Source organism: Chenopodium album, chromosome 2, assembly GCF_948465745.1.
Source record: "Chenopodium album chromosome 2, dcCheAlbu1.1, whole genome shotgun sequence".
Taxonomy (NCBI): Eukaryota; Viridiplantae; Streptophyta; class Magnoliopsida; order Caryophyllales; family Amaranthaceae; genus Chenopodium; species Chenopodium album.
In genome coordinates, this window is record NC_137835.1 from 56,765,157 (window position 1) to 56,780,497 (window position 15,341).

At 33.6% G+C, this 15,341-nt stretch overlaps 1 protein-coding gene across 1 annotated transcript; it reads left to right on the top strand.

Moving 5' to 3' along the window:
* The first annotated feature begins 4,400 nt into the window (after positions 1-4,400).
* On the top strand, positions 4,401-13,084 carry LOC145572959 (kinesin-like protein KIN-14C). The gene is made up of 22 exons (XM_081631770.1): positions 4,401-4,497; positions 4,577-4,734; positions 4,836-4,946; positions 5,380-5,530; positions 5,815-5,939; positions 6,018-6,101; positions 6,217-6,294; positions 6,376-6,468; positions 6,570-6,599; positions 7,006-7,239; positions 7,408-7,515; positions 7,605-7,686; positions 7,767-7,862; positions 7,967-8,143; positions 8,273-8,379; positions 8,461-8,626; positions 8,750-8,909; positions 9,485-9,738; positions 9,884-10,047; positions 11,823-12,349; positions 12,822-12,931; positions 13,017-13,084. Exons 1-22 carry the CDS (start codon positions 4,401-4,403, stop codon positions 13,082-13,084), a joined length of 3,180 nt encoding a protein of 1,059 aa, XP_081487896.1.
* Positions 13,085-15,341: the final 2,257 nt, after the last annotated feature.

Consider the following 15,341-nt stretch of genomic DNA (forward strand, 5'->3'; position numbering starts at 1 on the left):
TGCATGTTGTTGCTTGTGCCCTTTTATTGTTTATTTAACCACATTACAAGCCTATTTAAGCCCCATTGGTTACTAGTCCCAAGCTTGGCTTGGGGGAGCTAATAGTTAGTGAGGCGAGGGAGATGTAGTGTGCACATGTTTTGTACAATGTGGGAGAATAAGAAGAGTAATTTGTTCTTTGATATTGTGATTGGAAAAAAAATGAGAATTTGTGTTTCAAAGTTAAAAAATTTCATTGTGACATAAAAAAGAAAAAAAGAGCAAAAGGAAAAAAAAAATATTTCTCAAAAAGAAAAGAAAAGAAAAGAAAATGAAGAATTCAAAAGAATTTTTTTTTTTTCAAGTTTGAAGAAAAGAAAGAAATAATTCATTGTTTGTTATTCACTCAAGTTTTATATTATCATATCTTTATGAGTGAAGTTGTAAGTGATTGTAATTTTGGGAGATATTAATTTGATTGTTTGGTGAATTTTTGTGGAGTTGAGTCGTGTTGGAAATGGTTGGTCATAATTTATTTTTGGCCTTGGTTTTATGAGGATTTGGCTCCCTTAAGCATAGCTTTGCTCTCACATTTTCCCAAATATTTCTTGCCCTTTACCTAAGCCTTACATTACAAGCTTTAAAGACCTTCCGACCTTTGTGCATGGAATTGTATGGATGTGAAAGTAGTTGTTTATCAATACAAAGGATGACTTGATATATTCCGAGTCGACTATATAGGTTAAAGTGCTTATGTCTTTAAACACACGAGTGTTGTGAGTTTGGGAGGGCATTGTTCACAATAAAGGGGTTGGTTGGAGAGCGATCAAGTACATTCTTTACACGCCACATAAATGAGAGTCGAGTGTGTGAGCACTAGTCTTGAATTCTATATGCTCTTGTGGCTTGCTCTACTTGAAAATTGTTAGGGAAGATAGGTATAATTGGATGGATTTGAGTGATTGATTATGATGCATGTTTGTTGGATCGGCTTTGAGTTGTATTATGGATTTTGGATTTTAAATTGGGGTGAAGTTATGATTTGTTTTGATTCATTGCCTTGCTTAGGGACAAGCAAGGGTTTGGCTTGGGGGATTTTGATATTCGCGTTTTATGTGCTATTTTATCTCCAGTCCCACGGTCATTTATATGCCTATTTGAGCTCTTCGGAGCTACTTTTAGCACTAGTGTGTGGTTTCTAGTGTTTTGTAGAGTTTACATTTGTTTTGTAGGAATTTCCCGGATTTGTCGATTTTTCATATGGTTTTCCGGCCACTACGGGATATTGGAGCTTGTAGCATATTATGACCGTTGATCGTAGCCCAAGACCGATTGTATCGGTGATTAAGGGCTTGGTTCGTGAAATTGGTCCGAGCAATGGACCAAGAAGAGGTGTTGGGCCTTGTCATTTGAAGCCCAAAAGATTTAGAAGAGAAGCTCAAGGTTTTGGCCAAAGAAAGCCGGGCCCGATCAGGCGACCATTAGCTCGATTGGGCGGCTGCCCAGAAAGCAGCATTCGAGGAAAAAGGCGGGCTCGATCAGGCGGTCCTTCACCTAATCGGGCATGAGTAATTTCAGGCGTTTAGGTATTTTGTTTGGGCTAATCTTTGAGCTTAGAATCAATACTCTTTTGTAATCTTTCTTAGGGACGGTTTTTCATTATTCTCTTTCATATTCAAAACAATAGAGAGATTTTAGTTGGTGATTATTGTTAACTCAAGTTCTTCCCTTTTAGTGCAATTTCATATTTCCTTGTTTCGGTATTTCTTCTTCTCTCCCTTATTGTTTATTTTCTTGTTTTAATCTTAATCATGTCTTTTTCATATGCTTTGATTTGTTTAGATTTAATTATGCGTGAGTAGTTTAATTCTAGGGTTCTTAGGGGATCCATAATTAATATGAATGGATAATTTGTTATTATTGATTATTGATATTTCATGATAATTTCTTATTGAATTGGTTGAATTCCTTACAATTGGATTATGATGTGATTTGATTGTAAAAGTATAACAATATTGAATTGATGAATCGAGCAGATGTTAATTTGATATTAAAGACTATTTTCAATAGGAAATTAGATTTAGTAAATTGAGAGAGCCTGCTAGATCTATGTTTATTTATAAATTGGAGAGCCTGTTAATCATGTTATATGTGCAATGTTGATTATTGATTGTCATGTTTTATCTCGGAATATTAATTATTGGTGAACCTATGACCCTAGGCTTCTTTATTATTGATTTTTCCATATTCTTAATCTCCGTAGTTAATTCCCTTTTGATAACAACAATTTTGGTTACTAAATAGTCTAGATTATATTAATTAATTAGGATTAGAAAGACTTGTTTTCTTGAGGATTTAACTCTACTTCCCTATCTACATTAGTTAGAGGATTTAGGTACTACTTTTGATTAGGTGATACGACTTTAGCCTATCACCTATTGACCCACCGCACCCATGAACTCACAAGCTGCAACAACCCATCGAACCCACGAGCCGCAAAAACTCATTGAACCCACCAAACATACGACCCATAGCAACCCAGACCACCAAATCCACGAACCCACAAGCCGGAGCAACCCACCAAACCCATGAGCCTGAACAACCCACCAAACCCACCGACCCCGGCTAACCCACATATTTGGAATAAATTAAAACCACCCACAAGCCACCAACCACGAACCTATCGATCTACCCACAAACCACCCACGAACCCACCAATCCGAACCCATCAACTTACCACCAACGAACCCCACGATCTGAAACCTCCAACGAACCCATGTTCATAAACCACCGACGAACCCATGATATGAAACCTACCACCGTCGATCTCACCACTCTTAACCCACGAAGCCACCATGAGAATGGGGTTGGAGGATCGAGGAGAGAGAAAAATAATGGGAATGAGGGTGAAATTAATTAAGCTTGGGGTTTAATCAAATGAAATTACATTTGTAGTTTATTAAGGTTGGTTTTTATTTTTTTAAAAAAGGTTAGAGTGTAATTTTCAATTGGCACCCAAAAACTTACTACAAAAGGAAAGAAAAATATTTGTTGCGACTTGCGAGTAATCTGAACCATCCACTTTTGGCAAATGTTGCGACTCCTTGCGAGTAATAAGAACCAGAGGTAGTATTTAAAGTTTAATCTATTTTGGAGATGTCTTTACTATTCCAAAAAAAATAAAATCTATAACACAACCAAAATTTTAAATTGACCCAATCCAACCCAACCAGTATTCAGCAAAACCGACCTAGACAACCAAATCGACACCTCTAACCGTCATTAAATACAAATAGTCTAATCCAACATAGAAAGACCAAGATGAAGAAGATCAGAGTTCCCGCCATGGCGCCATGTTAGACCATTTCCAACAGAAAATGAAAGTGGCCGGTTTAAGATTGTATATTATAATGTTGTCAATTAACTAATATTCAAAATTTCAACGGTCTCCAATTTGTTTTATTCCTACAACAAAGGCATGCCATTTACATCTCCTCATGTTTCTTTCCCAATATACCCACGTCACATCATCTTCCATTTTTCTTCTGGTATTAACTAATTCTTCCTTATTTTTTAAATTTCTCTAATTTTAAATTTTTTGATACCCCCTTTTTTTTTGTGGGATTATTTGATTCAGCCATTGTTGATTAAGTGTAAGTTGTTATATAATTTCTGTAATTACTGTCAATTTGTTGGTTTTTTTTCTACATACCTTTATGTTGGTTGATTTGAATTTGTCCAATTTTATATAATGTGATAAAGTCAATTGGGTTGTCTACCAAATGTTCGATTATATGTTCTTTAAATGGTTATGACTTTCTTTATTGGATGATAGAATTGATCTTGTTATGTTGGCATGAATAGCCCGGTTTCGAGTATTGTTGTGGTTTTGATTGGTGTTGTAGAATGAAGATATATGTTATTTACAATGTCCCTCTTAGGGATGGGTCCATCAAGTGTGTTGAAGTTACCGCGATTTCTTCATAATGTCTATATAAATTCGTTTTTAGTACAGTTGCATTATGTCATATGACAATTATCTGCACAATGTAGAGATTGAGCTACTTCTTTATAAGCTTAGGTTAAAGTTTTTTGGCTGATTTTCTTTCAAAGGTTTATCTCTTTGATTCTCATGATATTCTTCAAGAATTGATGTTCTTGAAAGTGATGGAAGACTCGTATTTACTTAACTCCATAATATGAATTTATTAAAATGTGTGAATCATCTGTTGCTGGTGAATGTTATTAGTATGTTTCTACAGGTTGTAATTGACTGTTGCATCCTTCTTTGTAGGGTATTCCTATTAAGGTAGCGTGGAAGACAATAGAGTTAGAATCTCTCCGCTGTCTAGATTTTCACAGCAATTGAATTGATGTGGAGCTTCGTATACCCTATCATATATGAATGAGTTTTGGAGTTCATGTCTGAAAAGTTTGACATAATGAATACCAGTCCGAGGTTTAACATTAAAGGAAATGCTTTTGAAATGGTGTCTAGTCCCACATTCGAGGCTGAGGGTAAGGAATGCAGACTGTGTTTGTCATGTCTCTCAACCACAATCCTCTTAAAATGACTGAATGTACTTGTTACTTGCAGTCCAAAAGCGTATGTCTCTCGTTGAATGGATAAACACGATAGTCCCTCATTTTTACCTATCAGTAAAAGCTTCAGATGAGGAAATGAGAGCGTCTTTGCTTGATGGCGACATATTATGTCAGATATTGCACAAGTTAAAATACACTTCTAATGATGAGGTTAGTAAGATGCTTTATATATATATATACTCTTTCTTCGTATGGTGTTGGCTATATTTATTGTTACATTTTTCTCACAGTAAGTTATCGATTTTCTGTAGGTTGATGATTCTAGTCCTTCTCCAGAGTCCAAGAGAAGAAAAATTCAGAGGTTTATCACTGCCATGTCTGAAAATGGGCTGCCTAGTTTTGAAACATCAGACTTAGAGAAGGTATTATTGACTGCAAATAAATATGTGGATTTTAAGTTGCAAGTGTCATTTTGATAGCTTATGATAAGCGTATGAACGCGTGAATACTATTCTTTTCCATAAAGGTAACATGCACACTGCTAAGAATGAATATCAGAATGGCTGTTCTTTTTTTGAAGACAGAATTGCTGTTCTTGACATATGCTATTAATGTAACAAGATTCTGATATCTTTCCTCCATTCCCATTCTTTTTGGTGCACTGTGTAACCTATCCTCTAGAGAATATGATAGTATTATTCCAATTCAATTAGACTCGTAAAATTATTTTAACAATGTTTTCAAATAACCATGAGCAGCTATAGTATTATAAGTTTCTGAGCTTAGTATAGAAAATGCTAAGGGTAAGGCAACCCAGACTAATCGAATAAACTTTCTGCTTTATATGGCTTGAAGGGATCAATGAAACCTGTTCTAGATTGCCTTTTAGCACTCAAAGAACATTCAATGCCAAATTTTGGTGGATCAGTTCTGAAAGCTGTGGATGAAAGGCGGAAGGCATTGTCAGACTCAAAATTTCAACGTGGATGTAGTCCACTTTCACCAGGTTAGAGACCCTTTTTACTAATTTCAGATGTTAATATAAGTTCAAGGTTTATAAGTTCAGGAACAATACATCCAGGGCTGTATTCTCCCACCTTTTATTCACTTAATCAGTTCTAATAAGTTCACTGAAAATCAGATCAGATAAGTTTAGGAATAATAAGTTTAGAGAAGCTTAGGGCTAATTGTTTAAATAAGAAGTTGAGGTCCAATAAGTTCAGATATGTTCAGGTCTAATGGGTTCATGACCTGCTTTATTTTTCCTTACCACATTTTTCTCTTTTTTAGAATCACCAACTAAGCTACTGCATGGTGGAAATAAGCTCCATGAAGTGTTTCAGATGAAACAAGGATTTTATACTGATCTTTCTGCTACGAAAATTTCAGAAATGTTAAAGTCAAATAGCTTAGATGTAAGTTCTACATATTTGTGAATCTCAGCATTCGAGATGCAAATTCTTTCAAGGTCATAATCATCATCTTTTGTGCAGAATGCTCCAACTCAGTCACTTTTGAGTGTCATCAATGGAATTCTGGATGAAAGCATAGAGAGAAAAAATGCTGAAATACCTCAAGTACTATAAATTTGTTCTTCATTTTCTGAAAGTTAATGTTGTGTTTGGAGATGATTGAGTAAATAATCTAATTTATCTTTTCTTTCATTTATCTGTTGTGATTTCCTTTTGTCAGCGTGTAGCATGCCTTCTAAGAAAAGTTGTGCTGGAGATAGAGAGACGGATAGCAACTCAAGCAGAGCATTTGCGCACTGTAATGTGTTCCTCAAAATTATTTTTTGTTACCAAATTTCTTTGAATATATTAACAGTATCCATATTTTTCTCTTCTGCAGCAAAGCAATGTATTTAAGGCACGAGAAGAAAAATATCAGTCTAGAATTAAAGTGCTTGAAGCCCTTGCCAAAGGGACCAGTGAGGAGAGTGAGGTAGTTCAAAAAGTATTTTAATTGTTTTTTTGGTCTTGCTTTAGCAAACTACCATTTTCTGCCATCATTTTGTGACTCAAATATTGTCCATCTTTTGACAGATTGTGATGAACCAGCTCCAGCATATAAAGGTACAGTTGATGATGTTTATGAATTATAATACGTTTTTTTGTATATTTTTGTCAATCTTGGAAAGATGTTCATTACAGTTTTTCATAAAAAGTGTGAAGTGGATCTGTTTATTTCAATAAATGTGCCACTTCAATCACGTTAATTGTTACAATAATTTTATGTTGAGCCTTTTTTTTTACCTGTTACACCTGAAAACATCATGTGCTGATTTAGACTAGCTAACTCTTGTACAATGGACTTGAATGGGCCAAAGACAAGTTCTAAAGTTTTGGATTGATTTTCATTCAAAATTCAGACGTCTGACTTATTCCTTGCAATTATCGTGTACTTATTCTGTTTACTTCTAGATGTGAAAGGCTCATGAAACTCTTAAACTTCTTGTCATTTTAATTTATTAATGCACAGTCTGAGAAAAGCAAGATGGAGGAGAAGAAAAGGTTTGAACAACAGGAAGCTACCAAGTTACAGAAACAGAAGGATGAAAATAATCTTGAGGTCTCAACACTGAGACAGGAGCTGGAATTGGCCAAAAGAATGCATGATCTGCGCTACATGGAGTTGGAGACACAGGCCAAACTGGAGAGATTTGACTTAGAAAAGCGGTTAAAGGAGCAAGAAAAACTTCTAGAAGATTCAAAGGTTAAGGAAGAAGACCTGGTTGAAATCTCATCTCTAAAACAGGAGCTGGAAATGGCCAAAAAAACGAATGAAATCCATAGTTTGCAGCTTGAAAGTGAGGCCAAATTGGTAAAATCTGAATTGGAGGAAAGGTTAAGGAAACAAGAGCAGCTTCTGGAAGATTCAAAGGTCAAAGTCAAAGAACTTGAAATGAGTTGTGAGACAAAAAATCATAGATGGAGCAAGAAAGAGCATGTATATGAAGCCTTTGTGAAGATTCAGTGGTCTGGCTTAAAGGTACGTATTTTATTATTTTGTGTTATCGGTTTTGTCATGGGAAATCAACTTGTCATAACTCTATGAATTCATACATTGCCAACACTCAGGAGCTTAGGTGCTCTTCTGATAACATCAAGCAAGAAATGTTGTTGTCACAGAGGACCTACCTGGAGGAATTGAACCATGTAGGTAAGAAGTGGATCTTGTTCTGCAGATTATGGATAGCATTGTTTTTTCTACTATATAACTCAGGTTCTTAATTAGCTCAGGTACAAAGCTTAAAGATTTAGCAAAAGCAGCTCAGAGTTATCATGAAGTTCTTAATGAAAATCGCAAATTATTTAATGAGCTTCAGGATTTAAAAGGTTTGTTTTCTTGATGTTGTTTTAGCTATGCCACAGTTAGTGCAGGGAAGGGGAGATATGATTATTTATTTATGTTATCCTTTGTGTTCTACTTATTTGCACAGGTAGTATTAGGGTATATTGTCGAGTAAGGCCACTCCGTCCCTGGGAGAATCAAAAGCAAACAATCTTAGAGAACATTGGGGAACATGGAGAATTGACTGTTGCAAATCCTGTCAAACCAAACGATGCACAAAAATCATTCAGATTCAATAAGGTTTATGGTCCTATGGCTACTCAAGGTTTCTTTTTTCTTCTTGTTCTCTTTTATTTAGGATCTAATTATACCATTATGATACTTCTTTTTTCTCCCCTTTTTGGTTGGTGTTAGTATAACTTTCTATTGACTTGTATATTCTTACTTGTAATAGCTGAAGTTTTCTCTGATACTCAACCGTTGATACGAACTATTCTTGATGGGTACAATGTTTGCATATTTGCTTATGGTCAAACTGGCTCTGGAAAAACATACACAATGGTATGCCTTTCTCCTTTCCCTTGTATTCAAAAGGATGTGTTGTCTCCTTGAGAGATATTCATTTCATTGGTCTTGTGGCAGAGTGGACCGGATAATGCATCTAAGGAGGATTGGGGGGTCAATTACCGTGCTTTAGATGACCTTTTCCAACTCTCTGAAGACAGAAAGAGCTTTTTTTCCTATGAGATAGGAGTTCAAATGATTGAAATATATAATGAACAAATTCGGGATTTACTCTCAAATGATGGTTCGCAAAAGAAATATCCTTTTATTACAGTTTTTGTAGCATGATGACTGATAAGTTCTAGCGTCATATAAGTTATTTTTATAGCTATGTTAGATAATTGTTTCCTTAACTTGCGCACACTAGGGATTTTAGCCACTCCTCAACCGCATGGACTTGCTGTCCCAGATGCAAGTATGCATCCAGTCAGATCCACTGAAGATGTCATTGAATTGATGGAAATTGGACTATCAAACAGATCTGTTAGTTCTACTGCAATGAATGAAAGAAGTAGCCGCTCGCACAGGTGAGGCGCAATGCTGTTAAGAGTTTATGACTTACTTTTTCTTATCCATTTTAAAATACTTCACTTTTTTTTTTTTCAATTTTTTTTGTACAGCACTTCGATTAATGTAATATTCACATTTTAAATTTTGACTACATTTTATGATTTATAGATAAGGAAAAATATAGCCTGTTGGATCTTGGTGTATTCATATTAAATTAAGCTTACATAATATCAATTATAAACTTTTCTTATTGATTATTAAAGATACTACTGATTGATAATATGCATTGGCAAGTGTGAAATAAAAAGTGTTGCAAGTAAAAAGAAATAGAGGAAGTAATAGCATACATTTGACTTTGATGTCTAAGGTGCATTAGAATTGGTAATTATTTTGTTATATAATGTGTGAGACTATGATAAAGCATCATTTGGTATATACTAAAAAATACATTCATTAGATTGTGCTTTCATTGTTATACTGTAGGACTGAATGATTGAAAGGGATGGTCAAACTGACAAGATTTCACGTCAAAATTGATCTGAAATGAGTATTATTAGTAGCTTGACCTTATGCATTGTAAATACTTGTGCAGTGTTGTCACCATTCATGTTCAGGGAATAGAGTTAAAATCTGGAGCAACGTCACATGGCAGTCTTCATTTGGTAGATCTTGCTGGTAGTGAGAGAGTTGACAGGTCTGAAGCAACTGGGGATAGGTTAAAGGAAGCACAACACATCAACAAATCACTATCTGCTCTCGGGGATGTTATCTTTTCACTTTCTCAGAAAAATCCCCATGTACCATACAGAAATAGCAAGCTTACGCAGGTTCTTCAGGCCTCTCTAGGTATTAATTCTCTTTTCTTGCCCATTGGGTGCACGCATTAACTTCATTCCTGTCCCTCTCTTCTTCCTGCAACTCACTTTTTGATAACTTTCCTCATGGTGTTTACCAAAACTTGATAGTTTGACTCATGCCTTCAATGTTTCAGGTGGTCGAGCAAAAACACTTATGTTTGTTCAGATTAATCCTGACGTGAATTCATACACTGAATCATTAAGCACCTTAAAATTTGCTGAAAGGGTGTCTGGTGTTGAGCTAGGTGCTGCACGGAGTAATAAAGAGGGCAGAGATGTCAGAGAATTAATGGATCAGGTGCTTGTTATGTTATGTAACTCAATGCTTACACAGATTGACTTTAAATGAAGTAGAACAATCTGCTTGACATGATAGTTAAATATGAAAAAGCCACAAAGATCAACATTTATAATAATTTTAGAAATCAAGACGTATACAAACATTTAGTTTATCTTATATAATACTTTCACAAACCATTCAACTTATCACCATAAAGTGTTGGTTGATATTAAGTATAGTAGTCTTGGTTCTAGAAATGTGTATAATCTGTATGTGGTGCATTCAAGAACATATTGCATGCTGCACCTAGCTAATCTGTTCGCTGATGAATAATGACTATAACTTAATATTTATTGAATCAAAATGTTTAACTTATGTTAATAATATCAATAACCCTTTAGCAGCTTAATAATCCAAACTATAACTTCTTCAAAACTAAAATTAAGCTTTCCTAGCTTGTTAACAAAATAACAACTAAATCATCAGCTTTCTTGGAATGGAAAAAGAGTAAGAAGATAAAGTAGTAGTTGCAAGTTTGAAAATGTTAGATAAAATAATTTGAAGGGTTGAGATTTCATTGATGACCTCACATTGTTATCAAATTGTGTTTAGTACTTTTAGTTTGCTGTAGGTTATTATGTTTTATACAAATACATCTACTCTCTACAGTTTTGATAAGAGGTTCATTTTTCAAAATGACTATAAAAAGAATTACATTAGTGACATTGAATTGATTGGTTATCAGCATGCCTCAACAATGCTTCATATGTGGTTGTAAACATGTCACTTGGAAATAGTAAAATTAATTTGAAGTTCATTTCAATGGTAATCTATAGGTAAAGTTTAATGATGTGCAAAAACTTGATGGAATTGTGGCAAATAGCATTGATATTTAGTTTTAAAATTATATGTTATCACTAGTATTCAGCTTTGAAGTTCAATTCGATAAAAGTTCATAATTAGTTTCATATGTGGTCCATGTTTGGTGCTTTTGGGTGTACTGTATCAGTTGTCATATTATGGGTTTATAAAATCAGAGCTACCGGTGTAGTTGCTTAAAAACCCACACAGAAAAGATTCAATGTGTAGCTAAACGAAGTATGAAGACCTTAATTAAGAGTTTAACTGTTATGAGACCATACAGAGATGATCTGGAATATCAATGCCAATTTTAGTGCAATGGATGCTGCGAAAATCAATCAGTAAGGTTCAAAACTGCAGAAGAAAATATACCATGTACCATAAAAGCAATAGATCGAGATCCTTTGATACATGTAGGCATGTAGCTCTGCCATTTTCCAATTGAAATATGATTGCTAGCTCAGTTAAGGACTTTTGCATGTATAACAGAAATCTTCTAGACTATTAGGTGTCACAATATTGGATTTATTCATTGAAACTTTTTCTTAAGTGATACGAAAGAAAGGACACAGAAATGAAATTTATTACTTGTAAAGTACCTTATTGCTTATGACCTTATGTTTTATTTTGACAAAAAATTTGATTTTAAAAAATCAACCTCTTTTGTTTTAAGTATGCCCTTCAAATTGGTTGTTCTTGTAATGAGAATGCTTTAAATTTGCGATGATCTCCATCACCTCTTCCCTTTCCCATCTAAATTATACATTGCTTTTGAGATTTATGAGATACATTTTGGACAATATATTTCTTATAATTGTGTTAAATATTACTTCAAAGTATAATTTTGTGAACATTAAACATTCTTGAATGTTGTTACTATATGGATTGTTTAGAATCATACACCTTATTGTTGATTTATGTGTGACTTTCAGGTGGCATCTCTCAAAGATACAATAGCTAAAAAAGATGAGGAGATTGAACGATTACTGAAAGATCCCAGAAGTCCAATCTCTAGGCGGAGCTTAAGCTCCTTAAAGAATGGATCTTTATCACCATCAACAAAGTCCATTGGAAGTAGTCCTCAACGAAGTCCAAAAGTATCTAATGTTAAACGCATGGGAATTCGTACAAAATCAGCTTCTGATCAGGATGGAGTTTTGAAGAACTATGACCCTAGTGTCCTTTCCATACATGAAGATGAAAATGAAGGGTTACGAGCATCATGGTCCATGAATGACTTAAACGACCAAAAGGATTCTCCCCGGCTACCAAATAACTCTGGTGGGACTTCAATGGTTGATGATGTGATTGGTATGGGGGACTCTAGTAATGATGACAGATTGAGTGAAATATCTGATGGTGATCTCTCTGTTGGCACAGACATCGATGGCACTTACGAAGCAAGCTCTTCACATGAGGCAACCAAACCATCAAATAGTGCAGAGAAGCGAGGAGAAAAGTACGTTTTTTAACTACGGTGACTATTTTGTGCTCTGTGTTTTTCTCTTGTTTTGAGGTTTTGCATAAGTTATTTTTTTTTTTCTCCTGCTATAAGATTTTCTTCTTGTCCTGAGCGTGTTTGATATCCTGATTCCTCTGCAACCGTACAATTCATGTGTCGCATTCATTATATGTTCTACAATAGTATGTGAAGTCATAAATAACTAGTATACTATCAAAACTTCAGTTAGCATAACTCTGCTTATTTTCCACTCTTAATTTTTAATGGCAAATACCTTGGATGTTGGGAATGCAGTCAAAACCAAAACTATAAAGTACTTTATTAATCATATTATGTGGGTATAGGCCAAATAAAAAGTTCATTAAAACAGGAAAATGTCAGAATGATCATTAAATTTGTCTTACAAACTACTGTAATATGCACGAGTACACACTAGAATTACAATAACGCGATCTTCTTTTGTGTGCAGACCAAGAATGCTTGCAAGGCCTTCTCAACCATCAAGGTTAGCAACAGCCAGAAAAGCAGCCGGCATATCCCGTTTGTCAGAAGTAAAGTCCACTCTAAGAGCAGCTTCTGGTGTGTTATAAGCACTCTTTTGTTTTCTGATCAAAATGTTTTTTAGTGTCGCGTTCTTAAACATTCACTATTTTTTTTTTCGCAGCATTGAAAAAACCTGCTAGTGCAAGCTCTTCTCCTGTTGATTCAGTCAGTGGCCGAAGACGAGTGTAGGTTAGTCAAAAACAGTAATTCTAAAAAAAAAAAAAAACACTATGCACAGTTCTACATTTTTTGTGTGCCATAATACTCTTTGAAATACTAAAAGTTTTATGGTTGGTTCTTGTTTTCTTTTTTTATAATTTTTTTTTTTTTAACATTAGTTCCATTATTTTCTTTATTTGTTCTCATGGCTTGTAATATGTTATTCTTTTTCATGTAATCTGGTACTGGCAAGAAGCAATTTTGTGCCAATGTATATGAAAGTAGAGAAAAGCTTTCTTTCACTATGAGGCAAACAATTCTCAATGGCCCTTATTCTGGGTAATGATAGTAATTGTATCTATATTATGGTTACTCGCAGAGTCGTAGATGAACTCGTGCAATTATGTTTATTTACGCTTTTGGTTGATTAGCATTTGAAAAAAAGGGGAGGGAAATAGAGGAATGGAATGGGAGATGAATAGGCTCGTCTCAATTATAATGGAGGCCATGAGCAGCAGCAGCAACAACAACAACAACAAAAAAGTGGGCCCTCAACCTATAAATTAAAGGAAAATTTGCGAGGAAAGTACTTTTAAGTGGACAACCTTTCTCGCAAATTTTCCTAAATTAAATGAGAAATCTATAAATTTTTACCTACACCCCTATACTCCTAATGTAGAACTGTGGTAGATTTGCCTACACTACCTTTCCATCACAGTGGCGTCATCTTATGATTTTTCGGGTTTTGAATCACATATAAAATGTTTATTTTTATAAATATATAAAAGTTTAATTATGTATTTGTCAAAAAAAAAGTTCAATTTTGTATCATTAAATGTTCAATCCTGTTAATACGATGTGTTATATTCAAATTAGTATTTTCTTTTCTCCATTTTTATTTTTAGACAGTTTTTATTTTATTTTATAATTAATTTGTCTTATTATTTAGTTAAATTAATAGGCTTAATTTGAAAAAAATATATTTCAATGTAGTATAATATCATTTCAAATTAATACATACTCATTGTTTCTTAAGCATTAAAGGTAATCCTTTTTTTCCAAAAAAATAAAAAATAAAAATAAATAAAAGGTTACCCTTTTAACTTCTCAAATGAACACATGCTTCATTTATTAAAAACAATTAAAAAAAAGTGCAAAACTTAAACTTAAATATACATATGATATGTGCCTTACACAATGATTATTGTCTTTTAATTTAATACATTTGGTATAAATAAAAGTATATAGAATCATCGCCCTTGTCATATGGTTATTATATCCTTTCTACTCTTATGATGTTTGTGCATTTTCCTTTACACGTATTTTTTTCTCAATATACACATAATCGTTTCAACTTTTCTTATTTCATTGTCCTACGTAATAAGAGATCAAAATATTTTACAGAAAAATGTTAGTAACAATCAAAATACACTATAAACAAAACAAGATAATTAAATACACATTTATAAAAACAAATTTGAAAACACTGGCAGAAACTGAACATAGTTGTAATCCCCCATATTTTAAAATATATTATAAATGAAATTATATATTATTTATAATATTTACTTGTATTTTTCCGGAATTTAATTTCAAAAGTTTCAAATTATTTTTGGGGTTGATAAACGATTTTATTACAAAGAACTTTTTATGAACCTTCCTTCTATAATTTATGTCCAACAAACAAACCAAACCCAGTTTACTTTCTTAATTGACCCATTAATTTAATGAGGCCCAATATCCCTACTTACCCTACTACCCTCTCTCCTATAAATACCCCATACATCCCCAAAAATTTCCCCACACAAAGGTTAGTCTTATTTTCTTTCTCCTTTGTTTTATTAATTTGTGTAATTATAATTATTGATTATGGGTTTTGATTTTATTGTTTGAAATTAATTTAATTAGTATCAAATTGTATTTTGATGATTAAACTTTATAATTTCAGATTTTATAAATGTTATAATTTTCAGATTTTGTAAATTTAATAACCTAGGGTTTTTAATCATTGAAAATCATGATTTTAGGGTTTTTATGAACAATCGATTTAGGGCTTTTATAGTAATGATGTTTTGAAATTTTGGTGATTATACTACTAATTAGTTTAACTTAATTCCAGATTATTTTGAACACGTAAATTCGTGTTTTAATGTTTAGATTTTGGTTCGTTAATATTAATCCCGTTTAAATCCCGATCAGGTTCTGAACTCATCCGATTTTGACAAAAGAAGTAGTGTTTTCCATGTGGAAACAATGTTTTAAGAAGTGGCCAAATTCAGCCTCTAAA